General features: G+C 39.5%; 1 protein-coding gene across 1 annotated transcript in view; it reads right to left on the bottom strand.

Moving 5' to 3' along the window:
• Positions 1-21374, bottom strand: part of COL4A5 (collagen type IV alpha 5 chain) — an 85968-nt gene that overhangs the window by 36305 nt on the left and 28289 nt on the right. The window contains exons 3-20 of the mRNA XM_084534097.1: positions 15247-15336; positions 13983-14027; positions 13210-13254; positions 13042-13104; positions 12244-12297; positions 10572-10598; positions 9248-9328; positions 8173-8235; positions 7637-7672; positions 7473-7514; positions 7272-7364; positions 4989-5042; positions 4826-4882; positions 2720-2764; positions 2566-2619; positions 2350-2391; positions 1736-1868; positions 723-896 (exon numbers count right to left, since the gene is read on the bottom strand). Of these exons, the coding sequence (XP_084390223.1) occupies positions 723-896; positions 1736-1868; positions 2350-2391; positions 2566-2619; positions 2720-2764; positions 4826-4882; positions 4989-5042; positions 7272-7364; positions 7473-7514; positions 7637-7672; positions 8173-8235; positions 9248-9328; positions 10572-10598; positions 12244-12297; positions 13042-13104; positions 13210-13254; positions 13983-14027; positions 15247-15336 (1198 nt within the window). The remainder of the gene's footprint in view (positions 1-722; positions 897-1735; positions 1869-2349; positions 2392-2565; positions 2620-2719; positions 2765-4825; positions 4883-4988; positions 5043-7271; positions 7365-7472; positions 7515-7636; positions 7673-8172; positions 8236-9247; positions 9329-10571; positions 10599-12243; positions 12298-13041; positions 13105-13209; positions 13255-13982; positions 14028-15246; positions 15337-21374) is intronic.

Raw genomic sequence — 21374 nt, forward strand, 5'->3', positions numbered from 1 at the left:
CTCAATTCCATCTCCCATTTCCCACTTCCCTTATCCAAGATATGATCTAGAAGCTTTCACCCCAAGTGTTCACTCTTAAGCTAATTTTGTATGGTTTACACACTAGAATAATTATGAAATGAAATTGGAATTCTGTCAAAAGTTACTCCTCTGACTCCTCTGGTACCATAGCCCCTCCAAGCATTGATTAGATGATATCACAAAAGCTAAGTTTATTCAAGAAAGCAAAGTGGTTACCTCCTGCCTTATGTGTAAATTTTAATGTAATTTTCATTAGTTGGATCAAATTGGATTTAACATCAATTGGGAAAAATACTTAATTTTGTACAACTGGACCAAATCTGCCTGGCTCTGGAGAACTGTCATTACTGTGCGAGTTAGCACAAAGGTCCCGCAAGCCTGAAAAGATTTATCCTCCTACAGTCTATCTGAATCTCATTGATCAGTCAAGGCAGGACTACCTGAGGTAGAAAGAAGCGTGATAAAACCAGATTGCAACCCACACTATTGAACTCAAAAATTCTGTAATCATCTTTATGGCCAGAGCTTTCCTACAAATGTCCTGATTTGCAATGGGAGTGGAGGACATATGAATAGTTTGGAATCTTGTGGGCTTCAGCTGCTGCTAAACTACATCTCTGGAGGAAGAATTAACAGCAAGAAGAACGGACGTCAAAGCTATTCACTCTCTTTTCTTTGCTGTCTATATGATCATCACTCACCAGGAGGAACAGATGGTGCAGGTGGTCCCGGAGGACCTGGAGGTCCTGGAGGTCCCCGTGGTCCATCAAGTCCAGGCTGTCCAGGAATGGAAACACCAGGTAAACCTGGATCTCCCTTCTGTCCTCTCTCACCAGGTAAGCCAGGTGGGCCAGGAGGACCAACAGTAGTGACCCCTACGATGGGAAGAACTTAGTTACTTGATAGCTCAAAGGTTTAAATTACCTTTTTTGTGAGGATGACAGTGACAGATGATGAATAGCATGCTGCAGATAAGGCTCTGTCTTTCTGTGTAAGTACACCATGATTTTTTTTTAATGGAATTAAAATCTACATGTTGATGTGCACTTTGACACATGCACATTTTCTATTTTGAGAGATTTTTATTTGAAAAATTGAGCTAAAATTCAACAACTAAGCAAACATTTTATGAAGAAAAAAGGAAAAATAAACAAACCAAAAAGAAACAAAACCACAAAAAGACATATGAAAGGAAGGACTGATGGAAAAAAAAAAACAACAACAAACATTTAAAACATTTACATGCTGTAACATTACAGTTATAATATTCTTCTCTGTGCATATATAAGATAACTCCCATTGTAGACTCAGATCACCTCTTTCTTTGTTACTGGCCAATCTGCAGCAAAGATTAGATTTGATGGCCAGGTACCAGACTTCTGGTACACAGTACTTTCTCTGTGCAATGCAATGGATAATGAGCCTTATGGGTAACTGATATGACATAAATTAACTCTAAGACTGTTAAGCTAGGATGTTCGACAGCATTGAGGATTACCATCCTTTGTTCACCACAGCAGGGGTAATGAATGTTCAGAATTCCTCATATTATCTCCATGAGCAAAGGACATTTAGCTCGAAAATAGAGCTCTATATAGTTTTGCCTTTACTTTCTGCTCAGTCCTTCTGTCAAAAGGAATGTGAAAAGACCATGAAGCTAAATATCCATTCATACATTTGAATATACAACTTATTTTAATGCTTACAGTCCTACCTGGAGAACCCGGCAAGCCAGGTGGGCCTGGCCTACCAGAGAATCCACGCTCCCCTTTGGCTCCTGGGAGTCCTGGCAATCCTTTGCTACCTTTTGGTCCCACTGTTGCATCAATGCCTGGTCTTGAAATGACCTGTAAATGTTTCATGTTCATGTGAAACGGTTTGTTAATTACTAAGCCAAGAAAAGTCACTGAAAAGATAAAGAGATGTAAGGGAGGAAAAGTTCAGTGTACTTTGAACCTTATACTAACGACAAGACACTTTTCCCACTCCACTGAATTACCTAATAAAATTACAGCAAAAAGTACTTCCAATAGAAAGTACCTTTATTGCCAGGACAATATGGTTAGAAAAGACTTCAGTGGAGCTGCCTCAATTTCTGCTGGTTTGAGGTAATAGTCTACCCTTGGTTTTGTAGCCTTGCAAATCCTAGAGCACAGGATCTATCTCAAAAGAAGGATATAATTATTTCTATTAGTGAGCATATGAAAACTTTGCTGGTGCTGTTAGTTTTTGTTTGTACCTGGAGATGTGACTCACTGTCACCCCAGAACTATGATGAGACACGCTGTCAACCAAATGCAGAGGAAAAAGAATGGAACAGGAACTTACACTTCCAGGGGGACCGGGAGGACCAGTGTCACCTTTTTCACCCTACAAATGAAATTAAGAGCATTTTTTATATTGCACGTTAGAATACAAGATAATTATAGCAAATATTCTTCAATACTCTAGCACCACAGGCAATGCAATTACTACTCAGCCAGAACTAAACTAAATGATGGCAGGTTTACAAGCTACTATAGCAATAATGACAACTCAGCATACCTTTTCACCATCTCTTCCTGGAGCACCATTAACTCCAGGCCCACCAGGTAAACCCTTCAAGAAAGGAGAGAGACAATCACAATCAGATCTTCTCAATATCAGAAAAAAAGCTTGTAAGTAGTCTGCTGAGATCAGAAATGTATGAGGTACTTACATCCCTACCAGGCTGACCAGGTTCTCCATCTTTGCCAGGCTTTCCCTTCAAAGACATAAATATGCATTGAAATAAAATGCTTCAAAAGTGAAGATTTTTTGTGGAAATAAAGTTACTTCCCATTTTTAAAGAAACTGAACTTTCTCTAGAATGCAGTTCTTATGACACATACCTCAAACATACTAACCAAGTAGAATCAACTGAGCTACTGAAGTGAGGTTTTCTTTTTGAAAAACAGGGCACAAAAACATGACAAGTCTCAAAGAAACATTTTGTGAATGCAGCATGAAATGATCTTCAATTAACTAATTCCTTGCATTTAATAATTCCCTTTATTTTAACATTAGAGAAGTCCTTTACTTGGAAAACAGAACACAGTATGTAATTAGGAAATTAGCATACTGTGGCCAGTGAAACTAAAACCAAACATGTCTGTGTTTGAATTTCAACTATCCCTTAAAGTAAATGCAATTTTCTGAAGAACAGTATCAATAAAAATTTAAAGTCCTATTCTGCTCAAAGAAGCAAATTCTAAAAACATTTTTGCTGAACAGATTTGTCATTGCTACAATGAAAGTAGTGCAAGCTGCATTTTATTCCAGACCATCCGCTGGGTGAGCCTGCTGTTAGCATTACAAAAGCAGTAAGAACCGCGGACACCTGGTGGAACTACACTAGGGATTGAGTTTCACCACAGTGACATGATTAACTCTCAATCAAGGAGAAATTGATAGTAAGACCAGAAGATCTAGTGTACTATAATGTGATCTCCGAAGTCTTTAATATCAGTGATTATTTCTGATTCTCAAAAATAAACAAATTGAAATGTGTCTGAGCCATAAAACATAATATGAAGCTCTAAAATCCAGTTTTAGAGTCACTTAACAGCAAAACTGCATGTTAAATATGCAACATTCAAAGTAATAAAAAAGAAAAATGTTGGTAAAACTTCCAGAAAAAAGCATCTGACATATCCGTTTGGGATTTTTATCCTTTCCCATCTTTGCAAATTTATGCGGTTCCCAATTACTTTTGCAGAGAGAAGCAACTTGGAAAATACAATTCAAAATATAATGTGAATTTTGGCTTTGTAAATCTGCCTGATTTCTTATGTATACATGAGAAGGCAAATCAAAGCCTACCCAGAAATCTCAGTAATTAACAAGAATTTTATCTAGAACACTGGAGATTTTTCTTCCATATTCTTTATTTCCTATGAAAATTGGAAAACTTAACTCCAATATGTTTCTAAGCAGTGTTTATATATTGTCCAATTAACCAGAGTAAGACCTGTGTCCTGGTTTTCAAAGAAGCCCATTATGTTGACATCAATATAGGTTCAGGAGCTATAAAAGTGAGAACACAGAATGCTTTGAACTGGTAGCAGCTTTTATTTTCTTTGCCAGTCCAAACCATGATATTTTCATTTTATTTCTTAACACCCCTGTTGTCTTCCTCAGCTTTTCTGAGCTGTGATATTCAAGTAAATTTAAATTTCAGGATGGATTGAGTCTAGACAGGAACAAAGTGATTCATGCTGTCCCCGGATGCAGCTATCCTGACTCGTCCCCTCCCCAGTTAGTATATAAACAGAAGTAGTCACTTGAGAAGTGACAAATGGACTTTTGGTCTTTATGCGATGTTCAAAGACTTGTTTTTGTGACTCACCTCACAAGCAAACCCACTGAGAATGAGTTTACATAGACCAGCTTAGAAATACAGCAATCTCATGCTGCTTGGGCAACCCAGTAAATAGCAAACTGAATGAAGAACCTCTCTAAAAGGAAACAGAAAACTGCTGCTTCAGCCAAGGAGTCCGACAACTTTGAAGCAGGTTTCCACATGTAACCAGATAACAGAATTCAAATTAGTTTTCTGTCCCCCCAGACTAAGATCTACATATACATAATTCTATCATGAAGCCCTGAGAGATCCATAGCTAGAAGCATTACACCATTAACCATATATTATGTTGCCAGGTTATGGAAAAAAAGAAAGAAGTTTCTTACCCAGAGGCTGAAGGCCTCACCTGATTTCAACATTTGTTTAATTCTCAAAGATAACATTGATTGGAAAGATAAACGTTAGGTTAAATAGACTACTTACTCTTTTGCCTGGTTCTCCTTGCTCACCTTTTTCACCTTTTACGCCACCGGGAAGACCCTGGACACACAAACATCATCTTAAACTGAGCCCATAAGCCTAAACAGAATGAATTTACAGCTCTGATACAGATGAAACAAAAAAGAACTAGAAGAGAACTACTCACAGGAGGGCCTTGTGGCCCAGGAAGTCCTGGTGGGCCTGGATCACCTGGAATACCCTGTCAAGCATGAGAAGAGTAAAAGAGGATTAAGCCTCCACCACTCCCTAGTATCTCAGTTGATACATATATACACACATATGCATATATATATTCACACACATTTTAAAATAGAATCTTTTTTTTTTTTGCTGTCATTTAGATTTCCAAGTACTCTGAACAGTAAGGGATCACATCAGTTCTTTATTTGCAGATCGTCAAGTGCAACTGTAAAGTTTATTAGCTGCTCATCCTGTTTGTTTAGATGATTCACTCCACTAGGACATAAATGCCTCCTGCGTGCACTGCAGCAGCTGGTTTGGTGGTCTGCAGCTGCTATACAATAATAAAAAGAAGGAAGAAAGAAAGGAAGGACAGATAGAACAAATGCCAGATCCTGCTGAAATTACAGGAGCAACAGTCATTAGATTGCTGGCAGTTGCTGAAGTTGTGAGGCCATTAGGAGCATGCTTGTCAGAAAAGCATCAAAATCACTGTGAAAAAGTTAGGGTTTCCATTTTGTCTTGTTACACCTACAAACAAGATAATAAAATCTCTTCAGCATTAACCTAAACAAAAAAGTTACAGGCTGTTGAATCCACAAAAGCTTTTTGTGCAGTCTTTTCCCTTCCACAACTCCCAGACTTATACAAGCCCACCCTTACACTCAAGTTTTCAGTCATCAGAGGTCATATGTGGAGATACACATCAGAACCTTGTGTGCACTTCACAGAAACCTGAACATAATGTTGATTTTTTTTGCTCATTTTGTACTACCAAGCATAACTTTTGTTGCAATATAAATAAGTCTTTAAACCTTGAAATCATTGTCAATGATGGTCAAAGACAATGTGCTCAGACTGTCTTACTGCTTTATAAGGAAATGTAGCTAGAATGCTTTGATTTTGTACTTTTAGATAACTTCATTTCAGCAGAATTAATCCTTCAGAGATCCCTGATGACACAGATGCATAGTCTGACCCTAATAAAATCAGCTGCATTTTTGTTTCAACTATAGGGTAGTCAAAACGTCACCTCTTGTTCCACTAGAACTATACAGACACGCAATGCTCTTTACCTTCTCTCCTACCATTCAGTAACAAAAAAAGAGCCAAAACCAGGGATAGAGACCTTTCTAGGATGACTGCACATTGCAAATGTGTATCAGTGGAAAGCTCTAGGGAATGCCTTAGTGGTGCCTGATTTTCTTCTGAAAGGCAGGGTAACAAATGGTTTTGATAAAGATGAAGGACAGCACAACAGTCCTACACCCCACCAACATAAAATATTGCTGCCCACAAAAAGCCTTCTTCTCTCGGACACATTTCTCAAGATGAAAAGGTAGAAAGCAAGAAATTGACCCAAAAACAGATGGAGGAAACTAATAGTTTAAAGGTATGTAGGAGCTCATTTACCACAGTGACATTTGCAAAATAACCAGAGCATAAAAATGGCCACTCACCACTCTTGCCTCAAAATATCTACCTTAGTCCTTCTACTACTCAGGGTGGCATTTGAAAATACCACAGAAGCTTCAAAGAAAAAATGAAATCCAGGCACCCATAACCCTGCTGGTGGTGTTCAGATTGTCTCTAACTTGAACCCAGAACCCAGTGAAGAAAAAAGGAAGAAATGTAGTAACATTAAAAATGTCAATTGTCCCAATGATGTTTTGGCACTTATGGGTGGGGAAGGACCCATACAAATCAAACCAACAGTTTGAGTTTACTGCCACAATATGGCTTGATATTACTTTTGAGAGGCCAGAAACAGGGAAAGCACTTTATTGAGACCACAAGGAAGAAAGATCTGGGGACATCACTGATAATAAAAATAATAATAAAAATAGACAAAAGAAAAAAGAAATTGAGTTAAAACTTTTGAAAGGCTTCTTCACAATAGATGACAGAGCTGGTTAATTAGTGGGAATCAGAATTCTCACAGCTTTGAAAATCTCAGTTTGGGTGTTCCAAGGAATGAGAGCAGTTTAACTGCTTTTACTGTTACTACGAACTTCCTCTGAGACAGTTTGTTCTGCAGGACAGTTACTTTATTAAGAGAAGTAACTGAGCTAATGCAACTGGCATGCCTTCTATTAAAGGAAAACTACTCAGACTTGAAACATTCTGTACTTTAGGAAACATAACTGAAGCTCTGTACAGTGAGCAGGACATAAGTATATATGAGTCAAACCAAAGGAGGCTGCAGCTTGATCACATTCATTGCAGATGGGTACAGTTTCCCACTCACCTGATCTCCTTTCTGAAACTCAATGTCATTTGGTCTCTTCTGTTCTCCAATTTGTCCTGGTGGCCCTGGAGGTCCCTGAAGACCTTGTTCACCCTAATGTGCAAGAAGACAGCAGTTTGCTACAGGCAGTACAAGCCAAAATAGCATGCACAAGTATTTTGAAAGTAATAAGGAAAAATATCATCATGATCACCTACTCACTTTTTCACCTTTGGGTCCTTGGAAATTCAAGCCCATATTACCCTGCAAGAAGCCAAACTTGTCAGACCTTAGAATTCACAAATGAACAAAAACAAACAAAACAAAACAAAACAAACAAACAAACAAAAAGCCAACCACCACCACTGATGAAGGAAAGAAAATACCTTAGGTCCTGGTAGCCCTGGTGGACCAGGAGGTCCCTATTAAAAAAAAAAAGAAAACAAAAGTCACTCTATTAAGCACTTTGCATGTCCACTTTTATACCCATGTTGACAAGGCACATGGATATGCCTTTCTTTAAGTACTGCTCTTCATGCTACTAAACTTAATGGATAGATAAGAAACAAAGCGAGAGGTTCAAATACAATTTAGTAGGTATTAAACATGAAAGGATTAAAAATACAGGTCTAAATAAACTAAATCTGGATTCTGAGGTTTCACACTGATACGGAGACTGCACAAAGATTTGATGATTTAAAGCAAAAAGAGCTCTGGGAACAGGCTGAGTGTTTTAAATGTATCACATTTAAATGTGCACAGTAGCAGCTCCAGGGTCAACTGAGTGCACGGTTGCTACTGTATTCATACCAAGTCACAGCTACCAAAACCTCTGCACTTCGCCTATTTGCCTTTGAGGACATTAAACAAAGAAGCAACCACCCCATTTAACATTTTAGGGGTAACAGGCTAAGAAGCTTACCGTCAAACCTGGGGGCCCTGGAGGGCCAACTGGACCTGGTATTCCCGTGGAGCCAGGTGGGCCCTGTTGAAAAAGTGGAGGAGTCTATCAGAGAGGAACCTTATTACAGAAAAAAATAATAGTGGGCCAAATGCAAGACCTTCAAGGAAAAAAAGAACAACCCACAGCTGACATCCCATACATGTCAAATCAAAGTTGCTGACCACTGACCTACCAATGTGTTCTTGATGAAAAGCCTAAAGGAGTGTGTGCTGTGCCAGGAGTGTTCTGCTCTCAACATCAGTACATCTCTCTGGCTGGGATAAGGGAATGCTTTTTTGTTTGTTTTGAACTACTTTTGCTCTTTCTTTCTCTTCAATGCACTGAGAGAGAACAACAAAACACTTTGTATTTGTAATTCCTCCCAGCCAGAAACAGACAATAGGAAAGCACAGATCAGAGGAACAGAAATGCTAACAGGCTCAGTCTGGTCAGAATAGCCTGGGGCTTGCCTCTCTGTACCAGGAAATGGGAGTTTCTGGCTTCTCTCCAGTGCAGGCTGATAGACTCATTTTCTGCTCCCCTTGTTCTTACACTAAAGCAATGAATGGCTCAGTGGGGAAGCACAGGGCCTGGAGTCACTAGCTGTTTTCACAGAAGACTGCTGGGAGAACAGAAACACTACTCAGGAGGTGCAACATGAGGAGAACAGCTGAGACATTGCCCTTTCTTCCCACCATTGAAAATAGTGGCTGCAGCTCAAAAATGCAGATGTTACTTTACCTCAGGGTGAAAAAGGGAAGGAAAATCCAGAACTGATACAGAGAATGTTTGAGAAGTAGCAACAGGAAAGGAAAACAGAGAAGCAAGCCAGTAACTGAGTACTGCTGTTTGCTGGACACTGCTTTCCTGAAAAGGGGACTTTTCTGGCCTCTGTGGGCCACCCTGTTAAGAGACGCACTTTCACTCAAGCCATAAACTAGAGGTACATTAAAAATAACCCTAGCACCAAATTTTCCAATTGTGCTATAGTTGAAATACTCTTCATTGCACCTCTTTGGCAGAACACAATTCAGTAGTACTTTACACTACTTACAGGTATCCCTGGAAGACCTGGAAAACCTGGGTCGCCCTTCTGTCCTGGTAGCAAAGATGTAATTATTTCACCTGCTTCACCCTAGAAGAAAAACAGCTGTTTTTATTTACTAGCACTTTCAGCAAATCTTTACAACCATTCTGACTCCAAAGAATGCAAACAGTGGCTCTTAAAACTGATAGAGTTATCCTATACCCTAGCAGTACCCTTAAAATTTAAGCATTACATTCTTCAAAGAAATAACTCTTTTAAAGAGGGAGATCCTTGCATATTTGGAGGATTCTCTAAATAGCTAAACTACCAACTGTTAAGAGCTCATTTTGTGTGTACAAATATATCAGCACGGATCTAAATTTCAAAAGACTATGGGGGATTGAAATACAAATGCTTCAGAAAGAGATATTCTAGCTCCATGTGAAAGCAACAGATAGGACATGACAGAAGAAAGGCTTTCAGCTTCTTCCAGTGTCCCACCTCATGAGATTAATATTGAGTATGTTACAATAGTCATGCTTCATGAGCTAAAATTAAAGTACAATTTGTTACCGATTTCAAGGAATATCTTTTCAAAGTGTTGTGAGCAGCTTGCATTTTAGTATCTTCACAAAGAAAGGGGCTGAGAAGAACAATTCAGCTTAAGAGTCATAATTTCCTGGCATCAACGTGTTATGCTATCCTTTCAGGAGTTTATTGGAATAACTGTAGGTCAAGCTTCTTTTTAAATAGACTTGAACTGAAATGAATGTTTTGACCCATGCTCAAACCAGGTCAAGGTTACAAAACCAAAAAACAACACCACCAGACTTAAAAAGAGTCCTTAAGGTCCAAAATGAGAGTATGAGACTATTTACAGTAGGAAATAAAAAGTCATCTACATAAGTAATCTATACGGTAGGAGCACATTTTCAAAAGGAATGTAAAATGTTGCACTACTCCCTTAGTTCAATATTTTTAGTCACTACTGCTCAATCTCTTACAGCATTCCTGAGCATGCACAGGAATACTAGAGCATTTTGATGTTGGTAGCATTTTTCTAACTTGATGCCTCACAACACAGATGCTGTCCCTCACACTCCCAAGGGAACGACCTTCAGAAAACTGTCTGCTACTTCTACTCACCAAAACTGAGACAAGTTTCTGCAGAATTTCTAGTTAGTTGCACTGGAGAGGTCTAGAAACAATTTTTTTTTTTTTTCAGAACTTCACTCCAGATTCCAATGGACGTATGTGGTCTTGCAATAAATGAAAGCAGCTTACTTATGCCAGATCACACTGCATAGCCATGCCTGATTAATACTTAGATGTGAGAGTTTAGAACACTTACCTTCATACCTGGCAGGCCAGGAGGTCCCTTTGTTTAAAAGAACAAAGAAGAGAAAGATCAATAAAAATTAATCATTGGTATGTTATTTACAAAGCAGTGATCAGATCTACAGCATGCAGCAAGCATTGAAAGGAGAAGGCTAAAAAAATGGATGGAACGAAAAATTTTTATGATCTTCAGAATCAGCTGGAAAAAAATTTTAGAAGTAGTTTCACAGTAAATATTGAGCATTAAAAGGACTACACTTCCATTTGCTAACATTTTGCTTTTTCATTGCCTCCTACTATCCTGTCTCCCACATTACTTTCTGCTTAGTTCTGGGGCTCCTAGCATAAGAAAGACGTGCCTGCTAGAGTGGTCCAGAGGAGGACCACAAAGTTGCTCAGAGGGCTGGAGCACCTCTGCTGTGAAGACAGGCTGAGAGAGCTGGGGATGTTCAGCCTGAAAAAGAGAAGGCTCCAGGGAGACCTTAAGAGTATCCAGTACTGAAAGGGGCCTGCAGGAAAGGTGGTAGTGGGGTTTAACCCACAGCAGGCAGCTAAGCACCACACAGTGTTCATTCACTTCCCTGCTCCCCAGGTGGTATAGGGATAAAGACAGTTTAATGGGACAGAAGAGGAAGGGAAAATAATAATAATTGTAGCTATAATATACAAAGCAAGTGAGGCACAATGCAATTGCTCAATACCTGCTGCTTCCTGCCCTGCCCAGCTCCCCGAGTTTTATTGTTCAGCATGATGCCCTGTGGCATGGGACTTCCCTTTGGCCAGCCTTTGTCAGCTCTCCTGGCTGTGCCCCCTCCCAGCTTCTTCTGCACCCCAAACCTACTTCCTGGTGGGGCAGCACAAGAAGCTGAAAAGTCCTTGACTTAGTGTAAGCACTGCTCTACAACAATTAAAACACTGGTGTGGTATCAGCGTTATTCTCATCCTACATCCAAACCGTCATCAGACCAGCTACTAGGAAGAAAATTAACTCTACCCAGCCAAAACCAGGGCAGGGACTCTTTAGCAGGGACCGTAGTGATAGCACAAGAGATAACGGTTTTAAACTAAAAGAGGGTAGGTTTAGATTAGATATTAGGAAGAAATTCTCTCCTATGAGTATGGTGAAGCACTTGCACAGGCTGCCCAGAGAAGCTGTTGAAGTGCCCAAGGCCAGGCAGGATGGGGCTTTGGACAGCCTGGGCTGGTGGGAGGTGTCCCTGCCCAGGGCAGGGGTTGGAACTGGGCAATCTTTAAGGTCCCTTCCAACCCAAACCATTCTATGACTTGGTTCTGACAGTTGCTTATACCCTATATTACTGTCCCTTTTTTTCTTCCCCACTTATCACCAGCAACACTCTATATATATACACATACACACACAATGACAGTAACAAGATTTCCCTTCTCTGACACATATGCATATATTTCTGTTTTCTGCAGGTGACAAAAGCATCTCAGCACATGAGAATTCAAATGGCTTTTTATTAGCTTTGCCACAGCACGCAGCAGAAGAGCTCACTTTTCTGCTGGACATCTGAAATATTCTGATTAACCATAAAAAATAGATTCCTGTTTATTCAAAGAGCAACTGCAAAAAGAGGCTAATATTTATCTGATCTTTCACAGATCTAGGCAGAAATCTTTCAGTGGATTACAGGAAGCAGATCTGGAAATTTTTTACTTACAGGAGGCCCTTGTAGGCCAGGAAAACCTGGACTGCCTGGGAATCCACGCTCTCCCTTAGGGATGAAGAAGACCATTAGCCAAAAAGCAGAACAAAACATAACAAAAAGATTAACAAGTACGTACAGTTTAATTGGTAATTTATGACTCCAGAATAGCAAACTGTTTTGGAATCAGCTACAGGATAAATGGTTTGCAAAGTCATACAAGTGATTGAAACAGAACTTTCCAAATTCAGATCTACATACATCCAGGCAAACTGCTGTACTACAGAGAGGGAAAACGCACGCACCGCTATAGAGGATCAGCTTCTCGTAAAGAAAGATCATAAAGTGAAGCTAAGTAATATATTTGAATTAAAGTGATTCCTTCCAACAAGGAATCAGTATTTTCAATGCAATATTATTAAAAATTAATAATTAAGAAGTCCCACTGTTTGCTAGTATGTTTTCCTTGGTAGCAAGACCCTACTACAAAGATCAGATGCAGCATATGATTCTAATCACAACACACTCCTCTCAGTTGTTAGCTGTAAAATTAAGGATTGGATGAAAGTAACAAAGAAGATGCTGAGTACAAATGATGTGACTTGATGCTGGCAATTTATCACTAGCAACTGGTGCTTTAGTTACCAGATCATGACCTCTTCCCTCAGATGCATGTGGAAGTGCCTGGAATTACCTGCACAAATCAGCAACAGCAAGTGCTACTTCACAAAATAAATGAAACCCATTGCCAGAAGAACAAGAGCTCTTTATCATATTGTTGTTGTCCTGATACGAATTTTAAAGGGATTCCACCTTAGTTCCATTGCAGCCTGGGATACCCTGAGGTCCTGGTGGCCCATCTTGTCCTGGTAATCCCTTTGAAGTTGAAAACAGGAAAGAACAGTTAGCTTGCAGGATCATCTTCCATGTCAGAAAGACAAAATAGACCAGATCATAACTATACAGTCCACTCCTACTTACAGGAAGTCCTGGTGTTCCTGGAAATCCTGGAAGCCCTGGCGGTCCCTAGGAAAAAAAAAAAAAAGAAAAAAAAAAAAAAAGTATGTTTTAAACAGTATGATGTGATTAGATGTGCAAAAGGAATGACCAAGATTTGACTAAATGTAGCCTATATGTATATACATAAGAAAAACTGAAGCATCAGAATCACACAAAAAATAAGAATGCAATCCTGGACAGCCATCAAGATTCTCACCTCTCTTTCAGGAAAATAGCCATGAAAACACAGAGAAGATGAAGGTAACAGAACAACTATGGCAAGACCATGTAGATATAAAAAGAAAAGAAATACTCATGGTACAGAAGATGGATGCATGCCACTGAAGTTGGTGGTGACACAACAGTTATCACCCGCTGAGGGGGTTGACAAAAAGAAAAAGCAGATGCATGAAACATAAAGGGTTTCCAGACTCCATGTCTCACATATTGACCCTATATACACATATAAATGCATACACAGTATTGGGATTACTCTCCCTAATGAGTTTATGGAAAGTAATACAAGCAATACATAAGATTGTGTAATACAATCAATTGCATTAATTGTATTACTTACATAATCTTATATTCCTTACAAAAAGTAATACACTCTCTTCTAGCTGATAGACATGTTTTACCAGGATTAAGTTAATTTCCCCCCCCATAAATCACCCTTTTTATGAGGACCCATTCTATACCTGGCAGTCTTTATCTGCAATTCCAGTATATCAACCTAAAATTGCACCGATACTTACTCTAATTCCTTTGGGTCCAATAGGTCCTGGAAGCCCATCATCACCCTAAAAAACAAACAAACAAACAACAACAAACAAACAAAAAAACAGCATTCAAGCTTGCAGTCAGTTTTTCTATCAAAGTAAACTGTAAGCATGATAGAAGTTATTTTACATGTTTATAAGATGGCTAAAGGTTAAGTAAGTTGTCATTTCCTGAGTAAAAGGGTTCAGAATAATTTTATTTTGGCCACTGGACCTTGAATTGAAAAGCATTTGTTACAGTTGATAAACCATGACTTAGAGGAAATGGTTTTTTTCATTAAAGCTACCTAAACTTGCTTGTAAGCAGAAACCGTCTGCTTGCTACTTTCATCAATTGTCCTACAGTGACCTCGTGTGGTCAAAACAAGATATACAAGATTAAGCTTCATAGTAAAATACTGATAAGAAGATATTTATGGAGTCCAAATACAATAGACTAGTTTCTTATAGAAGACTTCTTTCTCATTTCACTCGTTACACACAATTTTCTCTCTTAGCATAGCTTTTCGTTTTTTTCTTATCACCTATTTTTTATTTATTTATTTTTTGTTCTGCTAGTTTAGTTTTTGGGTATTTGCAACAGAAATAGGCAGATCCTGGATAAGTTTGTGCATATTAAATAAACGTGCACTCAGAAGAAGGCTTTTCAGTGTTTTAATGCTAAGCCATACCATTTGAGCATGGTGATGTAATTCAGCAGGAAATAAAAATAAACTGAAACCATCCAGAGAAAGCAAGGAGCATTCCTCAGTTGCCTCAGCATGGTTCAATGAGGCCTTCATTTGCATCACCCCACACAAAACTAGCCCACGAATACCACTAGGTGCAAACACGAGTTTGCAACACTGCCCACATGGTGGGACCCCTCCAGCAGCTAACACCACCCTCATCAGTAAGCTAAGTAATGGAGTGTGTTATTGCAAGGAGTAACAAAGCTACTTTACAGCACCTTGCCAAAGCCATTCTCTGACCTTAATTTGCTAGGGAAAGAATAGAGGTATACACACAGTGCTTAGAAGCACATGTGTAGGTGAGGAATTGGAAACTTCACGCAATTTTCTTCCTATGGTTGACTCTCCCAAACAAAAAAAAACACCAACCATCTAACATCCTAACTTCTGAAGATTTTGCCTATTAAACTGATAGAAAATCAATAATTCTGGGGTGATTTGGGATCAGCATTAAAAACAAGCTTACGCTACCTAGCATTTTCACGCTATTCTAGTAAATTGGGACTTACCTTTGGACCTCTTGGACCAGGAGGCCCTTCTGGTCCTGGAAATCCAGGCAAACCCGGCTGTCCTTCCAAGCCCGGGAATCCCCTTTCACCCTACAAAAAGAATGGGTGTGGGAGGAGAATACAGCAAAAGTACAAGGAACATTAGCGATGTTCAGAAAACACGCTTTGTCTGCTTTCAGTAGGAAGTTACCATACAAACTCATTAACATTATGATTAATCTCACCTGCTTAGCTACAGAAATTCCTGAACGTACACACGCATTGCATTTAATGGCACCACTTAAACAGGTTTCATGGGATGATTAGCCACTATTTAAGCTACCTATTTACAGAAATAATTCAACAATAGTTCTGTGCTGCCCAAATGCATAGAACCCTCCCATCTTCCTATAAAAACATGGCTTTGTTAGTCACCAAATCTCTCCTAAAAACTCCATTGTACTGCACTAGGCATAAAAACTCCCCAAGGGTATAGATCACTGCTATACTGTGACTGCTGGTTAGTATCATTTCACAGATACACGATTGCTATTTGTAATATAAAAGTAACTGAGATCCTGGTTGAGTACTGTAGGCTAAACACTGTGTAAAGACAGAATGTAAAGATGGTTCCAGCCCAAAGTGCTTATGATGTAAATCAAGAGACAGGACAACAAAAAAATGTTTATCCCTTTTATTTGTCACCTCATGCTAAAACTATAAGCTCTTAGTAAGGAACCATATTTTGCTGAATATTTATGCAATAACAAATCACAAACAATATTATGAATATTATAACAAGTATACCTCTACCACATCCCATCACACGCCACCCTGTAAGCTGGCAGTGTTGCGATACACTACGTCACTGCAGTTTCAGAATGTTCATTGCTGCAGATTCATTAAATATTTACTTGTATTCCTTCTGTACAAGAGATTCATAAAGACCAGTGAATATTAAGGTTTCAATAAGTACAGAATGGTTCAGAAATACCAGAATTAGGACACTTTTTTGTGCATATGGATTATTGTACACTTTTCAAATGTGTAAGCCTATTTCCTACAGCTCTGTTACATCAACCAGTACATACATGTAAAACAATGCTTACAAAACAGGCAATTGCTCAGCATTATTCCCTATTGCTCTACAGCTTGTTTGGGTCCCACCTGCAAAACAACTTCTGTAGATTTGCCCCAATTATTTTTTCCACAATTACATGAACCACCAAAGAAAGAGGCCTGGATTTGTTCCACCCTGACAAGCACCTTAATCACACGGTTAGGGCTGTCATATGCTTAGGGCTGTGCATTCTTTTCTGTATTCTCTGTTCATCCTGAATTTTTATCTTCTTGCATGGCTTCGGTAGTAGCTCCCACATGTTACCTGGCAGTCTACCAGCTATGACATTCTCTAGGGAATCGGGAGGCCCTGCCTAGATCCTCAGTCAAGGGAAGGAACCGAAGCAGGAATCTCTTATCTTCAAGAAGACAACATCAGCAGAGAACTGAAAACTGGGGTTTGGAAGCAGACAGGAGCATCTAATTGCAGCCTTGAACACAATGTGCAAAAGCCAACATTATGGCTTCGCTTATCTCCCCTCTATTTTCCATGGCAGCTCCACGCTGAAGATGATTTCAGATACTCAGCAAGATAACAGCACTAGGTTTCATTCTTAAATCCCAGGTTTCTCAGTGTACTACTTGGGTAGGTGCTCCGTATTCCACTGCAGTGGACAGGAAGCTACCAGTTGGGTTCAACACATTTACAAGATGTCAGGAACCCCCCCAAAAATCAGAGAAAACTAACATGGCCTCTCTTCCTCCCAGCTTTTCCAGTAATTGCTACACTACTTTGGATGACAACCTGAAGGCTGTGAGCAAGCCTGAGCTGCAGCCTTAGCTCTAGACAGTGAGATTCAGAAAGACTCCTTGGATAGGGATGGACAGCTCATTAACTGGTCTGCTAAAGCTGGCTTCCTAGTAATTAGAAGGTAAACACACTCCTCAGTTACTCTAGGTCATATACTGCTCTCCTGTACAGGGCAAACATCTTTTCTCCCCTGGGGAAAAGCTGATTGCAAAATAACTTGAGGCTAGCTTGAGTTCGACAGCTGGAGTCTGGGCTGTCTTTTTGCACATGAGATGCCAGGCTCTGCTTCTGTGTGCAGCTCCACAGCCAGTATGCTGCCTCAGCTGAAAAGCAAGACTGGAGGAGTGTCACTATCCTGGGCCAGGATATGAAAGGGTTAGTGTGCCCCCGAAGGAGACAGAATAAGGAATCTGGGAGTGCCCAATAAAGAAAACATCAGACAGAGCCAGACTTCAGAGCAAGCTCTGGCAAGAACTGTGTTTGCACACTAAGGAAACACTTGCATACAAGAGGCATGTCAGATGGATCAGGTACTAGCTGGGCTACACTATGCCTATTAATCTCAACTTGCTCACACTTCCCCTTTATTTATTTTAGAGAAAGTAACATCTGCAAATGGATACTAGAACTGACTTTCAGCAGAGGGGTGGCCTTGTGTCATCTGCTGCTGAAGAGCTGTTCTCTAAAATGCAACTCCCAAGGTCTCCGCTGCAAGCTGTGGCAGAACTGGGGAGCCAAGACCTTTAGAAGTGAGAGAGGGCAACATCCAAGGCCAAACAATTACACAAAAGAAACACAGGAGGCAACAGATGCACTATTGAAACTACAAAATGAGCATTTTCCAGGCCCACTTTGAAAGTGAGCCTTGCACAAGGAAACTGTTGCCAGAGCAACTCCAGGGGAGTTTCCAGCAAATTACCCCTAGAGTGAGGAGATGAGTTAAAGGACTAGACTCCTGAACAAATGGGGATTGCACCAAACGCTTCCTGAAGAAACTCTATACAGCTAGTTATAAAGAAACATTTGCACTATAACCACTATCTTTGATCAAAAAATTGGTTGGATAAATAAATGTGGGGAAGCTAGGGGGAGAAACCAACCTGATACAGCTCTCTAGAACAGAGAATTTTTATTTATTTATTTATTTATTTTGAACTGTCTTCTATTCAATGTTGCATAGAAGAATCCCATAACAGAGAACAGTTTTTAGACACAGCTCCTTTTTTCCAGACTTTCCTATTGCACACCTTGTATATACTATGCTGTTTTCATCAAGATTCAGATGTTACAATGCTGAATTTGCCTGGGAAAAATGCTTGCTGCCTTGCAAACACACATTGAAGCAGAAAAGACGTTTCAAATTTTTCACTGAAATGACAAAGCCAATGAAAGGATCATATATTATTAGGGGTGAGCTTCACGTCCCTGGGTAGCATGCAACATATTTTCTTACAGATACAAAAACTGAGAGACTTGCCAGCCAGTTCTGCTTGCACAGGAAACTGAGAAAGTCTGGATATTTTCTGGTTTGGACTTGAAGCTACTGAAGAAAAACATATACAGGAAAGGTTTAGGTCAGCTCAGATCTCATCTTCTAGTCCTGAAGGTACAGGATTCTTTTAATAGCAGAATAAAGATTTCTCAGCTATAAACCATCATTACCTTGGGGAATGGGCTAGGAGTCAGATTTTGATCTCAGATGAATCCAAAAGTCATTCCAATGCAATTGCCCTCAATCAGCTACACAAATGTGGCAAAACCATCAGCTTATACACTTGAACACAATGATTACTTGGGTGTTAGGAATTAAAAAATAGTTAAGAAACACTCTAAACTTGTGCTTTAAGTGAAAGAAAAAAATATAGCCTATTAAACAGGGATATGGGGGGAAATGGGCATAATTCCAGTGACTGGAATAGTTCAAAAGTATTTATAAAATCAGGGATAGGTACAATTCTAAAGTATGCAGTCATGTACATGTCTTGAATTTCTTCCAGAAACCTAAATGTTTGTTGTAGGATTTATGAGGAGAGAAACTAGGTTATTTACACAGATGTGGTATGCTCGTGAAACAAGACTTTAAAAGTATGAGAAAAACAAGCAAACAAAAAACAAACAGGAAAGCAATAGTTAGCCTATTCTGGTGGCTAAATAGTTGTAAGAGATCAGCTGTTACATTTGGAACTAGGATGTTCTGCTAAGCAAAGCACAATGCCAGAATCACATCAGTTTGGAACTACAAGTACCAGAGACTGCAATGGAAGACAGCGTAAAATTGATTTTAAAGAATAAAACACACAAACCAAGAACTACTCAGAACACCTAATACAACACCTGCCTGGCCTGCCAATCTGTAAGTCCTGTAAGCACTGTGTATCTAGTTTTAAATCCACTTTCTTCTAAGACGGGAGCAGATGCCTGAGATTCTCAACATGTGGCCTCAACACTTTTTGCCTATGGTATGCTCTGAAATTTTATTAATGCAAACATTTAACTTCAGGTACTGGTATATTTTTTTATTTGCAAGATGTTAACATGCTAACTCCCAATCTGAGCAATTAGAGATGAGAGCATAAAGTACTCCAGTGTGCAACTTTGCAAAATCCACCTCTCATAATGGATTGGGCAACAAAGGCACATGCATGCTTCCTGCTGTTGCTACAAAACCAGCAAGCATCAGAAAGTCTCAAGACAATTGGCTACATGTGGCTGCTTAAAACTACATTAATATTCTAGTGTCTGTAGTAATAAAAGATGGACAGCAGGGAAGAAGTGATGCAACAGGCAGCTGTATTATTCTTCCCCTTCCTAGACAACAGGGTGAAAGCTACAGCAATCCGTCTCATGTACCAATATAACATTAGTCAATGTAATTGCTTCCTCAACTTAAAGAGCATTAACTTAAATGAAACTATAGGATCTAATAAAGGCTTTATTCAAAGCACACAGCAACCAGCCACAAACCGGGGTGTTTAAAGACAGTTGAATACTGAGGTAGAACACAATGGAAAAAGTCTCTGCCATGATTTGTATTCTTCAAAATACACCAGTTTCTTCAGAATAGCATTTGCTTTATCTTGCAAAAGCAGTCGCAGTCCAAGTTCAATGGTCGGTCACTTGCTAGGGCTGTAAACTTCTCAGAATACAGGACCACGTTAATGCATTTCAGGCCAACGTTTATGAAACAGACACTAATCACAGTTATACATGATAAAGTGATTAAAGTTTGAGAATTTAACTATTTCATAGCAGTTTTTAATCCTACCGTAGGAAAAAAAATTAGCTTGAGTCACGTCTGTACTAAGCCATGACAATGCAAAAAGAAATAGGAACCTTGAGGATTTTACTGGTATTTTCTCCTGAGGCTCAGCTCCAATTGTATGCATCCAAAGAGTCCAAGAACTTTTTTCTTTTGCAGGGGGCTAAGGATTTGTTACATCTGAAATGTCTCCAGAGCTCTGGCATTACAAAGCTGCTCTTGCCACAACCTTGTGCGCTGAACTGTTACCGGAGTACATTAGGAGCTTACAGCCCAGTAGGGTCTTCAGCACCCCTGACATCATCATCAACAAACCCAGTAAACTTGGCATCTTCTGAAGATTTCCTTTAAATGACCATGGACTAATCACATGTAGTGACTAAAGGGCAGCCTCTTAACCCATTTGATTAGCTTGATTTGAATGGGTAGAACCAAATAGGCCTGATCACCTAGAACAGCATCATGTATGCCCAGTTATTTTGAGGTGCAGCTGCACCTTAGATGCCATAAAAAACAACAACAACAACAACAAAAAACACTCCAACACAGCCCCTCCCAGTGTGAGCCACATGTTTCTACTGAAGCTACACAAATAGTTGCATTGCAACTCAGCATGCTTCAAAGACCTGATCTAGCTGTAAACTAATACAGTTTACAAAGAGACCTGTTTTTGGTGAGATGAGTTCACTAACAGCTCTGAACTAAGAAGCAATTCTACACATCCAGTTGAAAAGCGCAAGCAATTCCTATAAGCATCTGTACAGGGCAGATTAATCTTTACTTTAGTTTTAAGAGAACCTTACCAGATCCAGTTCACTGAGAAGCAGGTTACTGAAAGCAGAGGACAGCACTGTGGATCTTGGCTGTGATCAATTTTCTCCAACTCAGTAATTTCTTGTTTTGTTTCTATACTTCCTATACTGTCAATTTTAATGATTTAGTTTAGTAAGGTGGGCCTGAGCTGAAGACCTTTACTGCACGGATTTTTGTCAGCTATCGTATTATGGTTCCCTGAGGCAA

This window comes from Aythya ferina, assembly GCF_964211825.1.
Source record: "Aythya ferina genome assembly, chromosome: 13".
Lineage (NCBI taxonomy): Eukaryota > Metazoa > Chordata > Aves > Anseriformes > Anatidae > Aythya > Aythya ferina.